The 17,391-nt window shown below is 32.3% G+C and overlaps 1 protein-coding gene across 2 annotated transcripts in view; it reads right to left on the bottom strand.

The window, feature by feature from the left end:
- LOC115842124 (nectin-3) overlaps positions 1 to 17,391 on the bottom strand; it is a 145,440-nt gene that overhangs the window by 51,665 nt on the left and 76,384 nt on the right. Inside the window, exons 6-7 of one of the 2 annotated variants that reach the window (XM_030836743.2) lie at positions 7,790 to 7,928; positions 5,550 to 5,634 (exon numbers count right to left, since the gene is read on the bottom strand). In XM_030836743.2, the coding sequence (XP_030692603.2) occupies positions 5,550 to 5,634; positions 7,790 to 7,928 (224 nt within the window). Of the gene's footprint in view, positions 1 to 5,549; positions 5,635 to 7,789; positions 7,929 to 14,084; positions 14,164 to 17,391 lie in introns of those variants that run through there. The other variant, XM_070045450.1, reaches the window with a different exon arrangement.

The following is a 17,391-nucleotide window of genomic DNA, read 5'->3' as shown; positions in this document are numbered from 1 at the left end:
GAGAATCAATAAAACTATAAAGAGTAGTAGGGTGAACAGGTTCAAGAAAGCCATAAATGAAATATGGTATGATTAGTAACTGAAATTAAGATACCTGGAGGACATATCTCTAACTCCAGAACTTGATAACAAGTAGGACCATCATGTTTCTAAAGCCACACAATTTGATAACATTAGGGTTCTAGTCATAACATAGTTTCTTAATTTTTCAATCTTCTTATTTTATCACATAAATCTATGGGAATATGAGTCATCTTACTTAACACTGTATACCACAAATTTAGATACCAATGAACAATGTACATATTATTCATGCTGGAATCAAAACAAAAAATTTTCATATCTATTTATAAAATTTTTAAATAGCACACAAAAGAATGGCATCTTGCAGGAAAAAAAAATGATCGTTTAAAACTTGAAAAGATGCTGAAACTTGCTAATAATGAGATTGAAAAATTGCAATTATATATTTACTATTTTCCACCTATCAGATTACCAATAATCAAGTGGAATACATATACTGTTGGTGAGAATGTGGAGAAACAGGCACTTTCATACATTACTCACACGAGTAAAAAACAGTACAATATTTATAGAGGATAATTTGACAGTACTTATAAAAAATATAAACACATTTACTACTTGCTGTAGCAAGATCAAGTCTAAAAATGTAGCCTGCAGATTATACTTGCATAGATACAAAATAGCATATATACAAAGCTATTCACTGCAGCATTATTGGTTTATTAAAATACTTTGACATTACAAACTACGTAATATACACACATTAGAATCTTAGTAGACATAAGAAAGAATGAGAATGATTTTTACCCCAAAAAGAAAGAGCTCCAGTATATCTTAAGAGGAAATGGCAAGATATGTAACAGTGTATATATGTTACCTTTTATCCGAGAAAAGATAAAATGTGTGTGTGTTTCCTTGTCTATGTTTTACATAAACCATATGAAGACAAACAAGAAATTGATAAAAATGGTTTTCTGTAGGAGGTGGTGGCGTTAGGGTAAGTAGGAATGGAAAATGGTACTAAGACTTTAGAAAATACCCTTTTATACTGTTTTGCATGTATTAGCCACTCAAAAAAAAATGTAGAAACACTCTTCCTCCACAAGACTGCGATGAACATTTACAAAAATTTACTAAAGACTATGATATATGATAATGAATTACTGGGGAAAAAAATCATAATTTTTTCAGATAGTAAATTCTGCTGAAATACTAGCGGATGCAAACTATTATATATAGAATAGATAAACAACAAAGTCCTACTGTATAGCACAGGGAACTGTATTCAATATCCTGTAACAAACCATAATGGAAAAGAATACGGAAAAGTATTATACAGATACACACACACATATGTATGTGTATGTATGTATGTGTGTATATATATATACACACACACGTACGTATAACTGAGTCACTTTGCTGTACACCAGAAACTAACACAACCCTGGGAATCAACTATACTTCAATAAAAGTAAATTAAAAAAAAACAGTGTTGTCTTGCTTTAAGAAGAGAAACACAGAACAACATAACAAAACTAAGAGTTCAGAAATATACCTAATATATATGGGAAATTATTTTAGGATAAGAGTGTCCTCAAACCATAGAAAAGGACAGCCAATTCAATAATTTTTGGACAATTGGTTATACCATTGGGGAAAAAACGTAGGTCACTACCTTATATAATAAGCAAACCTAAGTTTTAAATTATTTAAAAAAAAAAAAAAATCCCATAAAACTGTGAAGAGTTTTGTATGATTTTTTAACATTTCAGATCAGGGAGAGAGGGGGAAATGGTCTTTTTAGATAATATATAACTTCCAGAAACTATGAGGAAAAAGATAAAGAGATTTTAACTACATAAAAACGTAAACGTTCTGTATAAGACACTATAAAGTTAAAAAATAAGAGACGAATATAAGACAAAAGATTACTGTCCATATCAAAGAGCTGCTAAAAAATTAACAAGGGAAGTTCAAAAAGTAACTGAAAATTTGAAAAAAGATGCAAATAGGTGGTTTACAGAACTACAAATAGGCAATCAATTATGAAACTTCTTCCAGGAATCTATGAAGCTTTTAAATGAACTGTTTTTCCAGTTTTATCAAACTGGCAACAACAACAACAAAAGTTCTACTAAACTGTATTAGAGAGGGAAATGGGTTTTAATATACTGTTTATGGGAACATAAATTAATACAGCTAGGCTGGCCAGCAATGTGACACCTATTTAAATGTAAAAAATATTCACAGTAATTCTATTTCTTTGCATATATTTTATAAATATACGTGTACAATAAAATATGTAAAAGTACACTCAATGCAGCAATTACTGTAATAGAAAAAAAAACCTAGGAATATCATTAGGTAATTTGTGGTATATCAACACAATGGAATACTATTACAGCCATTAAGAATGAGACAGAGAAATAGCAATAGTTCTCAAACCTGAATGTGCATTAAAATTCACCTGGTGAGCTAGGTAAAATGCCCATTGTCTCCAACCCCTGGGATACTGATTCAGTGAAACTGAATGTGTGTTCAAGAATCTTCATTTTTAATAACCCAGAGGATTTTGATAAAGGTGGCAACATTAGTCACTCTGAAAAACATTGGTAGTAGAGTGGAAAAAGCAATTTCTATGACCACATTTATGTTTATAAAGAAACTACTTGTAGATGTAAATATGGATGATGTATACTTCAAAGTAAACTTGTGGAAAAAGTTTGGGAGGATATTTAAATTCCTAACAATGGTGACCTCTAGGGAAAGAAATAATATATTGGGGGATAGGGGGATGAAACAGAACTTTAACCGTTAACTCTAAATTTCTGTAGTATTTGGATTTTTTTGTACCAAAAATATACCTACTTATTACCTATAATGTTAAGAAAAAATGTCCTGAGTTAGTATTTGTTTCCTAAATGAAGACTCACTTTTCTAGGATTATCAACTAATAACATGACAAGCTGGTGGTATTAATTATTCTTTGCCTTCAGGCAAGACATTCTTCTTTTTATTTCCCTCATACTTATGTGTGCCTCCATGCATCTTCTCTGCAGTATGGTAATAGTTCCATTCCCACTCAAGGAAATCACCCCCTCACAATACCAGACCTCATCCTCCTAACTTATATTTAGAGGGAAAATTCTCAGGTATGAGTTTTGGCACTATTATCACAAAAGTAATGGTTAAGCAGGGGAAACAAAAGTTAAGTAGTAAGAACTCTTTCTTTCTGTGGTTTCCCGAGGGTAGAACACTGATGAGTAGAACAAGTGGGACTCTCTTCCTTAAAGCCATGGTAATATTTGGGAGCATGGCCTGGCTGTGAGGGCTAGGGACTAATGACTTCAATTAGGAATTACCTCATGAGTTTAAAGTTGACAAGTTATCTACTGAAGCGGAACATTATGAAGGCATTTACTATTACAGCAGGCTATCATTGCATGAAACTAATTAGATAGTAATTACACACTTACAGATTTCTTGGTAACCAGGAAACAGTTCTATGTATTTTGCATTTTGATATCACAACATTAATTAAAACGCAGACAGCCATATAATTAACATACGACATTATAACACATGAATCATAACAAATTATCTTACTGATGGATAATGATTTTAACCTCAATTATTCCCAAAATCTTTATAGAATTAAGAATTATTTCATCTCCAACTCAAGTTTTGACTCTCCTAAGCAAAATGACAGCAACCAGCTGACCCTTAGCAATATTTTATAGACTCAGTTTTATAGCTAGAAGAGGGAAACAATCATGTTTTTCACCTGCTGAATTTAACAGATGAGGAAAAAGTCACAATAGTACTAAATGTAAATGGTCTCTGACTCCCAAAGTCCAATGTTTGTTATCCACTGCAGATGCTGTCCCACCAATTTCCTTTCTAAAATTTCTATTACTCTTTCACATAACTGTTCATTTCCACCTAGATTTATGCTTGTGATTATGCAATTTACTCTAATCAACAACTGAGTAATTTTATCACATGTATCAAAATCCTACTTCCAAAATTGATCCATCCAGGAAGACTTGTCTGACTCCAAGGATAAAAACTGCAGTTTGTACCACTGTCAAGTCATCCAAGAAAAATCTTCCTTTTGTGTTTATTTAGCAGCACTTACATATATAGAAATTATATTTTCTTAACTAAAACCCAGGACATATGATCTGAGCCGAATAATTTTTTTTCAATTCATAAGCTTTTATAAATATTTAATTTGAAAATATTAAATAACAAGTAAATAAACTGATTTTAAGGACAAGAATAAAATTGTATGCAATTAGGGTTGTACTAAAAAATTACTAACAACATTCTTAAAAAATTCCCACACCTGAATCTAGAAATCCTCCAATTAGTGACTAGCTTTGTGGAGGGAGAAAAACAGCTATCCATCTGCAGCAGTTAACACCTTTAGCTAAATATTTTGTTGACATTTCACACTACTTGTCAAGTTAATTTATTTGCCAAAAAAGATGTGAGGCTATATTCTTTATGTGAAAACAGAGTTCTGTAAAGATGACGCATCTTCATCCCTAAGACACCAAACTTGTGCAAGATGACAAAGGTGGTGCCCATTGTCAGTGAGTGCACATGCCACGGAATGCTCCTCCCTGCCCCATGCTCAGGCAGGAGACTGATTATATGGTCAACCTAGGAACAGAAGCTGAGAACATCTTAACAGAAATATTCCTTTGCCTTACTCAAGCTGAAGATACAGGACATAATTTAGGAGAAAAATATTATAGTGTCACAGGTAATAAAACCCCAATACAGGGTTAGAGCCCCAGGAGGCTGCATGGGTGATAGAGAAAAAAAGCAAAAACAAAACAATTAAAGTTAAGAATAAAAGCATTATGGCTTAAACCTTCCCAAGTAGAGCATATTAATCTAGATATAGAATCTAAGACAGAAGCACTGAATCAATACTTTCACACGAATTACTGTAAACTGATTCCAAAAGAAATTTTCAATTATCGTTAAGTGTAAAATGGGGCCCAATATTCATGCCCAGAATTTTAAATTGGAATATAAACCTTTTGTTGCTAAATAAAGGAATGCTAAGACTTAGATGCATATACTGAAAATTCTGCATATACTGAAAAATAAACAAAAATAAAATACATATGCCAAGGAGAAAAACCTCTCCATCATAAATTAGACCCTACCATTCAATTTTTCTACCTTTTATTTTATATAAAAATGCATATTTTACAATGGATCGTTACGTCAATAAAACTCTATTAACAATAAGTCTTCAGCCATAAGCTTTTGTAAAAATTTGTACTCCTAATACAGTGTTGATTTGTCTTACCTATACTGGCCATAGCTTCTTTTCTTACCAATCTGTAGACTAAATTTGATCCCTTGAATGTTTCAGAGAAATGATTATATATTATTATGTAATATTTAATGTATAATGACTAGATAACATTTTGAAACAAATAATATACATTGCTTAATATTTTTTATTTCATTTTATTTTACGTGTACTCGGGAACACTTACCTGATATAGAAGGTCTTTCTGAGGCAAAGGGGGGGACTGTCCTTCATACATAGGAGGTGGTTTATGTGTGGGTGGAAGGTCGATCCTGCATTAAAAAGTTTAAAAAATGTGATTGCCACTTTTAGCAAAAAAACAAAAAAAAAGGGTGGGTGGGGGAAACATTCAAGATTCGCTTAAGTTTTGAGAATATTTTCCTCATACTAATATTTGTATTAGCATACATGTTTAATTCAGTTCTTACATTTCCATTAATCAATCATAATTGGAACAAAAAAGTGAACTGGTTTTAAAGGTTCTAATGTTTAGGACTAATCTGAAATAAACAATTCTTTGAAAAATCTAAAAAAGCAAATAGAAGTATTTTTTGAACATTATTATTAGGCAAGTAATCTAGTATATGACTAATTAAGTACTGCACATTTTTACATATGACTATGCCTACCAACATTTTAAATATAGTCAAACATGTGTAATGGAAAACACTTTCCTCCAAAGTGTCATAATAGTGATTTAAAAGACTGTATCTTAAAATGATAATGAAAAAATATGCTTATACTATATTTTGGAAATACTTCCATAATTAGTTTTCAAAAGCCATGGTCATTCTTAGAATATTCATCATGTAAATTAAGATTTTCAATCTACAAACCATTATAAATCTTGGCACCTGAAATAAATGAAGAGACCATTACATCCTTGGGGAATGCATTTATCTTTGCCAAAATGACCTAATCTACTAAAAAAAAAGTATTTTCATATATTTTTAAATTGTTGCATTACAACAAAAATAGAATTAAATATACCTTGTAGCTCTCTGCATTTTAGAAAATAATTTTTCATATATTCTCCTACTTTTGAAGATCACAGATAACTAATTTTCAGTAATTGAGATCAGTAAATCAAATAAAAATTTTACCTATATTAAAAGATAAAGAGGATGAAAGCTATAGAGGCCAAAGAAATTACAAATTCTCACTTCTCCATGTGGGCATGAAATAATATTTTAAATGAACAGAATTCAAATAATAAATAAAATGATTACATGGATGTAATTACTAGTCTACTAGTAAATTATCTTTTGGAAATTATAGAAAAGTTTGAGATAATCTGGCAACGAAGATGAAGTTAACCACAAGCTAGATACTCTTGAAATATTAGAGGAATCGGTCTTACAGGTATTAGACTGAAAGGGTATTTTATAGTCCTTTTATTTAAAGTAATTATTTCCTTTAATGTAACAAAAATCACAGCAAATGTATAGCTGCAAGATGCCGTAAGTTATTTAGGTGAGAAAACCAAGGTTCATGGAGGTGATGTGACTCGTTCATGATCATACCACTAATTTGATCGTAATAGAGCTAACACCCAGGTGTCCTTAATCCAAAAAGATCAGTGCTCTAACTGTGCCAGATTAGAGAGGCAGAGACATACACAAAGCATTTATGAAGAGAGAAGAAATACATTCCTTCAGAGCCAGCCTCATGTCCTCATATAAAATCATTAATAACCACACAAGAAATAATGTCATTTGTATAGAACTTCACAGTTCAGAAACATCATCTTATTCTACTCTTATCACAGCCATGTGAGGTAAGCAGGAAAAGTATTATTCACATTTCACAGATGAAGCAACAAAAGCTGCTGATGGAATTAAGGGAACTGGGACTTCGGTCTTTTGATTATACAACAGAGTGCAATTTCTGTTTTGTAATTCTATCTCATGATTAGGTCCAAAACATTGCTTTCTCTTTAAATAAAAGCACATTTTGTAATTCACCAAAACCAAATTTCTTTAAGATAAAAGCTTTAAAACTCAATGTATTTAATAACTTCTGGCAGTTTAGAGTTAGTTATATCTATACATAAGACCGGCATAAGCAATTTAAAGAAGTAATTTAAACTTCTAAGATTTTTTATATCTGTCTTTCAACCACTTCATGGAAGACCTGCATTTTTATTCAGAAGGCAGGACAACGTAGAGTCATTATGTTACCATTTGGAAAGGTATGTAATATACTGTAGGTTAAAAAGGTGTCTAATATATTTGTCTCTAGCAGCCCCTTGCAACTGTTTATTTACCAAAATGTAGTCAGACTTCCTGACAAAACCAGTCATCTTACAAAGACCTAACAGTATCTTTACTTCCATCCCTCAGACAGTTTTCATATGAGTAGCTGTAAAGATAACGACTGCCACATACTGAATATTCATAGTTGAACACAAGCAAAAAATTTACCTACACTTTGTCAAGGTAGGATGGTCTCTTTTTTCGAGGAGTCAACAGCACAGTCACAAAGATGGCAATGATGAAAAGGGCAAGGACAGCTCCAATTACAGCTCCAGCTACAGCTATAGAAGAGGTCTGCTTAAGTGGAACATCTGTAAAGTAACAAAAATTAGGTTTTTTAAACAATTTTAAGAGTTCTTGAGTTTGTGTCCTCTGATTTCTACAGTGTGCAAGGACTGATTAAGTATGTTATCCAACCACAAGTTTAGAAGACCCCAAATTTGATTCGTTACTTTTTGGAGCATTATGCTAACACATTTATTCCTTGCAAGATGTCACCTTAGCACTCCAACTTTACTTTTTTAAAGTGATGAAAAGAATAGCCCCAGTCAGGTATCAATGAGTGAATCTACTGTCAACGGGCAAAGAATGTCTGAACGAGAAAAGAAGATAGAGAAAAGGATGAAAACTAAGTTCTTACTCTAAAAGGTGATAAAAAAAAAAATTCAGTATTCTTTAATGGAGTTAGCCAACAATGTATTGAATAAATTTTTACCTTTCATTCCATTAAAAGAAATTCTAAGAAACCAAAAACCTTCAAGAAAGGGAAAACAACACTAAAAAACAGAAAATATCCCAGACGTAATAAATAGTCAAAAAGTGACATTGCAAAATCTAAGTTTTTAAAATAGAAGTATTATTAAAACAGTACTTGCTGCAGATAACTTCCTTTAGTTCACACACATTTAATACAAATTACACTTTAAGACAGTGTCTATACTACAAAATTATGTAAATTCTTCCCTGTCTCCTGACTATAGACACACTCTATCATTTCTGAATACCAATTTCTCTTTTCCAGCCTGCATCACAAAATTTTATAAGAAAGGATGTTAAAAACATACTTAATAGTTAGCATTTCACACAATTCTAAAAAAAATGTCACCCTACTTTATGAACTCCCAATTAAAGGAATTTACTAAAGTTATTTTCAAATATAAGTATTATGGATATGACAAAACCATCAATCCTTATGGGTATTATTTTGACAATTACAGCCATATTAAACCCAATAACTGAATTTTGTGAAGCAACCCATCAGTTACAAAGAACCTTCAATATACATGATTTTATCTTTCTAACCAGTAAGAAAGATATTTAAGGTAACATTCTATAAATGAAGATACTGCTATTCTAAAGTTAAATATTCTGCCCAAGGTCATTCAGTCAATGAATAGGAGAGAACACAGGGTGAAATAAAGCTAGGTTAGGGCAGGATAGAAACCTCCACCCATAAGCCCTTTTTGGGAAATGGTTTTTCGCAACATCTAACGTAGTCTCTCCTTTTGGGTCCCCTATTTGGAAACGCCGAGCTCTTAGTCTTCAATTAAATTGACGTTCATATACACCCTTAAATAATTACAATTACTGTTGGAATCCAGACATGGCAAATTTAAATAGAATTAAGCACTATCAGTTTTGAAATATGTTTTACCTACTTACCATCACGGTATTTCCAAATACATACATAGTGTATTTAGAAGCATTTCCCAACTGTTCATATTAAAATGTGGTTCATGTGGTGTTTTAGATTGCTAAAAACAACATTTTAGGGCTTCCCTGGTGGAGCAGTGGTTGAGAGTCCGCCTGCCGATGCAGGGGATGAGGGTTTGTGCCCCGGTCCGGGACGATCCCACATGCCGCGGAGCGGCTGGGCCTGTGAGCCATGGCCGCTGAGCCTGCGCGTCCGGAGCCTGTGCTCCGCAACGGGAGAGGCCACAACAGTGAGAGGCCTGCGTAACGCAAAAAAAAAACAAAAAAACAAAAAAACCCACAACGTTTTACTTTCTTGTCAATTATAAAAATCTCTTCAGCAAACTAATGATCTTGTGTTTATTAATGGTTCATTAGCCTCATTCTAGACTAAAAATCTTATACCAATGAGCGCCAAGGAACCCAATCTGATCTTTCAAATACTGAATAGAATCTAAAAATATACAATTATTTTAAACAATATAACCAGCTTCATTGTTCAGGATGTTACCCTCATCTGCTAATACATACCTGGTTTATCTTCCTGTTGTTGCTCATTTCTCTAATCACTACTAACTCCATTTGAATATGTGCTACATGAGAAAAAGGTTTGAAAACCAAGCCAGTCAAGTATTACTCTGCTCTTATAAATGTAGAAAAAAGACTTGGGATGATTTACGGCTAGTCTTATCTTCTACACTATCACTTTTCCCACCATGTAAGTTGTAGTTTTGTATTCGGTTTTTAACAATAGGCCAATTGAAACCTATTAAGATTACATGACCAAGGTTATTTGACAAAGGTCATACACCTTGTCAGTGGCAAAAATAAAAAATCCCAATGTGTCAAGTGTGCTACCTATTCTACACTAGTCTAAAGATTTCCTTTTAATGGAATTTTTTCTTTTGCTAAGGAATAAAGTGGCCCTATCACTTTTGCCCAAGTGTGGAGAATTTAAATTTGGGTGTTCTTATTTTGATGATAATGACAAAGTTGATACCATATTTATGTAATACTTCTGAAATTATGTTTCAAAAACTCAGGTTACTCTTTGAATATAATTAGCCCAAATTAAGATTAACAATCTTAACACATTATATATATATATATATATATCACTCAATCCCAACATATCATTATAAATTCTTCATCAAACCTCACACCTCCTACAAGCAAGCCTTTCATTTAATCTTAGCAATAATATTTAATTTGGTAGTGTTTTGTAAGTAATAAATCAAAATCAGACTTTTAATATCCTAATGTAATTCCCAACTCTGAATATATACTATTTTTAATATCCTGAAGTAATTCTCAAGTCTATATAAATACTATTCTTTAAACATTTAAATTATGGTCTACTTATCCAATTCTGTCCCATTAGTCTTCTAATTTCTAGCTCTAGAATTCCATAACTGAGAGGCGACTGTATGTATACTGTAACTCTTCCTTCTATTTTAATTTGAGCATATTTACTTCACTTGGTTCCATTCATTCTTTATTCATCTCTAACATTTTTTGCACACCTCTTCTCAGTATTGCAACAGGCTAGTAAGTGCTGAAATGAGGAAGTGGAAGAAAAGTTAGGTAGAGTCCATTTACCAATTGGATATCCTGCTCTACATAGGTAAACTGATTAAGTACATATATGACATATATATATTTCCTTTTCTGATTCTTCAACTTACTGAGAAAAGAAGAAATAATATATTTAAGAGTATTAAGATTTTAAAAGTATTAATGGGTGATGAACACTAGTATGAAATGCAAAGGAAGAGCTCAAGTTTCTTGCATTCAAGTCAAAGAATTTTGATGAACATTGAGAATTTAGCCCCAACACTGCCTCCCCACATCCCTGTCCTCATAATCTACATAGACCCTATATTCCAACAAAACCACTACAAGCAGAAAAAAATTTAACTAAGTAAATGTATAAAAATTTGGCATTTTTCAACATTAAGCTAGTTTACTGAGTGACTGACATGAAGCAATATTACCTTACCATAACCTAAGGAGATGTTCTACTAAATCTAATTGTATGCTTACAAGCAGCAGAAAACAAAAAGACAAAAGCATTAAAATATTTAGTATTAAAGGATTCGTGCATGTCTCCCAGAAGAACATCTTTCTGTTATCACAGCTGCTTATTAACCCATATACATTGGAAACTCACCTCCAAAAACAGAAAAACAGCATTCCTCAATACAACCAAAGTACACTATCCATAATTAAAGACACCATGCATATATCTTATGGAGAAAGCTATTAAAAATCAGTTACAAATCATACAAAAAATTTAATACAGACAGGAGAAATAACTTTCATTACTTTTTGAAAAAATATAAATATTATAGATATTAAACTGAATTATAGTTTGTCTTTGTTTTCACTCTGATACAAGTGAATAAAGCCTACGTAAAGGCTATTCAAACATGTGCTCACCTGATTCACACCTGAAACTGAGGCATTATAAAGTTTTTAAAAGTTAAATACTATTCTATACACTAAAATACGTGTTTCTGGCAATTTCCTAAAACCATTTAAAATGGGTGAGTACAGAAATCCATAGCCCCTTTTTACACTTACATTAAAACACCAAATCCCAACAATTGAGATGTTAAGTTTCATCCCTCTTTTTCTTCATTTCCTCCACCCAAACTTCTGTGATGCCATGGACTGATTCACAGCTTAATGTAAAACCCTACGAACTTATCTTCCCAACTTTCATTTGGGATTAAATTCATATATCCCCATAATACATGTTACTGTATTACCGAATTTTCCCCATATGCCCCACTGTTTTATTTTTCAATAGCCGTTTTAATGCTTATCTTTTCAATACACATCTAAGCCTTTATATCCATCCAAATATTTATCTCACTATTTTTTAATAGAAGTCCTCTATTTGGGTCAGGACAGTCTCCTCAGCTTCTCATCCAACAAATTACCAATAGTAACCAAACATGTGCCAAGCCTTGTGCTAGGAATGCCAAGGATAAATTTTACACAGTTCCTGTCCTCACAATAGAGCAAAAGCCTCAAGGTAGGGTCAGAGAATCCATAAAAATATTTATTTTCCAATGAAGTATAGGAAGAAATCATCACTTTTCTAAAAAAAGAGAGGGAGAGGGCATTTAATAAAAATTACTATTGTACTAGTATGGATTGGCACTGGTAGCCCTAGTTGGTCCATGTGTCAGATGGCTCCCTGCCACACAGGGCACCCAAAATTTCCTATAGGAAGTGTGGAGTGGGACAGTTCCAGAATGAAAGTAAGTAAACAGTTACATCTTTACTTGGTTGTCCCTCTCAACATAGCATCCTGTGACAGACATTATTGTGATGTATGGGAGCTCAGCTGAATGAACTAAAAACTTATCTAGATTTAACTAGAAGTCAAAAATGTAAAGGAGGCATGACATGCGTGCTCCGACAGGTGAACATCTGACTCATAAACCAAGTGAGGGTATCAGTGTTAATCCGTGTTATATACTAGTAGGCATTTAATCCAAGTAAATGCCATACCTGCAAAGAACTGACAGAATGTAAGATAACACCAATAATGTACGCACAAATAACAACAAAACCCCACAAAAATGGCAATGCAAATAACTTCTTCCTAATACATAAACTTTACCAGTTACATTATGAAATAAAACCATGGCAACCTAATCAGATGTGACAAATGAACCCCCCCAATCAAATACATTTAGAAACCAAATAAAACAAATTTATATTCACTCTTATCAACAACAAACCTCACACTAAACCCATACTGTGCTGAAATAGCTAATGTGAGTGGTGATTAGCATGATACTGAAAAATCAAACACCTTGAACATGAAGACTAGCTCTAAAAAAAGTAGCTGGGATGAAAACTGTTACGGTTCCCAACAATGAACTTCTTTCATTTGAATCTACTTGTTTTTGAGAGGTGGCTTAGCTTTCATACCTAAAAACAAGTGTTAAAATATACTCAACATGGACTTAAAACTTTGAAACACTGAATCAAAAAGTATAAAACCAAGATTAAAAAAAAATGAAGCACAATTATATGGTTTTCTCAAAAATGTTTTAGCAAGAAAAAAAGTTAACTTTTAAAATGAAGCACAATTATATTGTTTACCCAAATATTACTGTTTTAGTGAAAATAATTAGTATTTTAAAATGTTATTTCAGCAGATTAAAAATTTGTTTTTTGTGAATATTTTAAAATGCATATAGCAAAATTCTATGGTAGCACATATATAATTTATAAACATACATATTAGGACTATGAGTACATACTAATCTTTAATTGATAGGCACAGTCAAGAGTATTGAAGAGCACTGATCTAAAGAAGATAGATAATAACTAGAATAAAGTGTGAGGTTACAATAGAGGAGATATAAGTTGATAAAAAAGAATTATGAACAGCAAGTATTAATTCTACAGGGAAAAGTTTCATAAAACTATAATTTGAGCTGGACCTTGAATATGGACTGGTTTCCCAATATGGCAAAGGGAGGAAAGGGTATTTCAGGTAAAGGGAGCAGCATGAACATAATTATTAAGACATTAAAGCACATGGTGCGGTAAAAAAAGAGTTAATAGATCTAGAAATTATGTAGGTTCCCTGTTAGTAGATCTAGGCTTTGAGCATCAAATGGCTGCTAATATTGAAAGAAAACGAGGTAAAGACTACGCGCCTTCTGATAGAGGAACATACCACCACTGAAGTAACCTTGCCCCCCAAATTAAACCTTAATCTTATCAAGGCTCTAGATCTGTCAACTTACAGAAAATACAGAGGTGCAACTGGCACAATCCAAACTGGAAAACTGCAGGACAGATGAAGCTGTTTCTTCACCAAAAAAACTGCATGGGAAAAGTGCGGGAGTGGGGAACAGCACACAGAGAACACACAGATTAAAAGACATCTCAACCAACCAATGTATGGATCACATTTGGTTACTAGCTAAAACTGCAAAAATATATGATTAGAAATTTGAACACTCACTGGATACTTGATATTAAGGAATTATTCATTTCTGGTGTAGTAATGAATCTGTGGTTACTTTCTCTAAATGTTCCTTAACTTTTAGAGCTACATACTGATATATTTACAGGTGAACTAATGGCAGGAGGGATTATATAGACAGAAATTTAAATAAAACAAGACTGACCATGAACTGACAATAACTGAAGCAGGTACATGAATATTCATTTCATTATTCTGTCTTACTATTGAATATTTTTTAATAATAATCTGTTTTTTAAACAGGAAGGTCAAAGCCTCTAGGTCTTGTTTCCTCTAGCTTTTAGATCAAACTGTCCCTTCAAGACTTGGTTTTCCCTGAGATATTTCTCATAACTGAGACTGTGAAATCAGGTATCACATCTATGTAGAAGTATTATGCATGCAAGGAAATAAGGCCTTGAATTATTCTCAAGTTTTGAGATTTATACTTTAAAGTTATTCTGCTAAACTCACTTTCACTAGGCTTCATCCATAGTGCCCAGCCAGAACAAACAGCAGCTATTAACTAAAAGGCAAGTGAAATAAAACATCACAAAATTGAATCATATTTTACCCTTCAAAATTGAAATGAACATGATAAAATAACTATTATCAAGGCTCGAGAAAAGAAATGACCCCTAAGGGTAGGTATATATAGCAAAAGCTTTTGTAAGCAATGTTTGGTTTCAAGCTCTTGATGGAAACCTATCACTACTCATCTCAAAGTAGACATGTACTTTAAAAAAAAAGTGTAGCTTACTGGAATAGAAGAAAACAGAAATGCATAAACAGAAACAATTTTTAAAAAAAACACCAAAAAGTTGGTATACTCTGTACACTATTCCAAAGATTCTTTCATGCATGAATTTTTATTGGTATAACAAGAATGAAACCAAACTTAATCCAGTCAAATTGTACATTATTTGAAAAAAACTGCTGCTTTCTCTAAAATAGTTTAAAGTTTAGGGGGAAAAAATGTATCAAATTTTAATTTATTTTATCTTAAAATATTTTAGGTTTTATAATACTGTTTGTTTATTTTATTTTTATTTTATTTTTGTTTTTGGCCGAGCCACGCAGCGTGTGGGATCTTAGTTCCCCGATCAGGGGTGGAACCTGCACCCCCTGCAGTGGAAGCATGGAGACTTAACCAACAGACCACCAGGGAAGTCCCTGTATCATAATTTCAAATGTCAGAAATGAGGAACAGGGAGAAGGTAACTACAAACAATAAGAAACAATGTCATTCCTACTCAAAGCAGCTCACAAGCAACAAGTTAAAAACACTAAATGCCAACTTAAAAAATACTTTATGAAATGTGTTAATTCCAAACTGAAAGCTAATATATAAAAATTTGACTTACGTCAAAGTCACAGCAAACATTTAAAATTTATTTTAACTGCTAGGACTAGAGCTAGAAGATAATTCATGACTGTGGAGAATGTTACTGATGATATGTATATATGAGATAGGAATTATATGATTAATTAAAAGTAAATTTTATAATGGTTAACATGCCAACTTAGATGCTTCCTCAAACTTTATTTAACTGTATCCTTAACCTGATATAGTCTTGTTTGGAAAGAGAAATAAAATAGGTTTCTAATTCCACAAAACATCATTAATTAAAGGAAACTAGGTTACACACACACACTCTCTCTCTCTCTCCAGCAAAAATCAAAATGCGGACAAAGAAGGTAATCCAGAGCCATAGGCTTGTTACAGAAATATGCCTCTTAAGAATTTTTTTAAAAAACTTTTATTTAAAGATTTATTGAACGGCTATTGGGGCTACCACCTGATAAGTAACTTGGTTAAAAAAAAAAATCCCTGGTACACATTAAAACTAAATATATCCCAATATAACAAAAATTTGAGAAAAGAGCTTTTTATGGATGATACATTAACAAGTAAATAGGAAAAACAATCCAATCTGTAAATCATTCCCCTGTTAGAATTAAAAAATCAATATGGGTACCATTTCTTCCTTTCTTACACTTTACATTGATTACTTCCACACATTAACAACTTCTTGTTCATACTTTGTTTCAGCAGTATTTACCAAAAGCAAAATCAAACTAAAGTCAGATGTTTTTGCATCTAATATTACTACATTTCTCTCAATTTTTGCACTTATACATTGTACTTCCTATAGCCCCTTATGCAAACATTCAGCCAGGCTTACCATTATAACTTTCCTATATATGGCTATCAGAAGCAATACCTACTACTGAAAAACCCTAATGGTTTCTTTAATGTTGGACTTATCAAACAGAAACCTTTCAGGCACATGGTAAAATACTATATCTTTCAACTATAAAGTACTTCTCAGATACCACTTTTAAAGTCAACCCCTAGCCTATTAAAGTTTCAACATATTTTAATAAAAATGCAAAAAAGGGAAAAACAAAGAGTTGAATTCATCTCCACTGTATCACTGAAGTACTTTAACTACTGTGAAAGAAAACTCTAAAGTGAACACAAAAATGAAAAACCAGTTCAAATATAAAGGCAATAAACACGGCCAAAATAAAGTAAAACTATTCTTCCACCTTTTCCAAGAAGAGAGTAGGAGTTCAATACATCAATTAGCTGTGCACATTACTGATACTCAAAAAGTAATTTAAAAAATTGTTTATTAATATGACTATGTTTACAAACAAGTCTCTATGTACAGTAAACATACATAAAGCTCTAATAAACAATAGTGCAATGCTTCAGAAAGTCTTAAGCACTAGTATCATATCATATTCTTAAAATTCTGAAGTCTTTTAGTAGCTTGCCAAATGATTTAGAAAGGATGCAGAATATATCAAATACTCACTTGCAGTGTTCCATGTCACTCCCTACTGCCAAAAAAAAACCCCCCAAAAAAAACCAACAAAAACTAAACAAAAAACCCTAACCACACAATGGCCACTATTTAAAAGAAAGTTCATGATCACTAAGTAGATATTTATACTTTAAAATACAGTTCTTGGAATACATTGCTAATTTCCTTCGGATTAGAGTCAAGTTGTGATTTGTACAACATTCTAAATGGGATTACTCTTCTCAGATTCATATGACACTTCAAACCACTAAA

This window comes from Globicephala melas, chromosome 4, assembly GCF_963455315.2.
Source record: "Globicephala melas chromosome 4, mGloMel1.2, whole genome shotgun sequence".
Classification (NCBI taxonomy): Eukaryota; Metazoa; Chordata; class Mammalia; order Artiodactyla; family Delphinidae; genus Globicephala; species Globicephala melas.
Note: the sequence above shows the minus strand (reverse complement) of the source record. Positions and strands in the feature narration are given on the sequence as shown.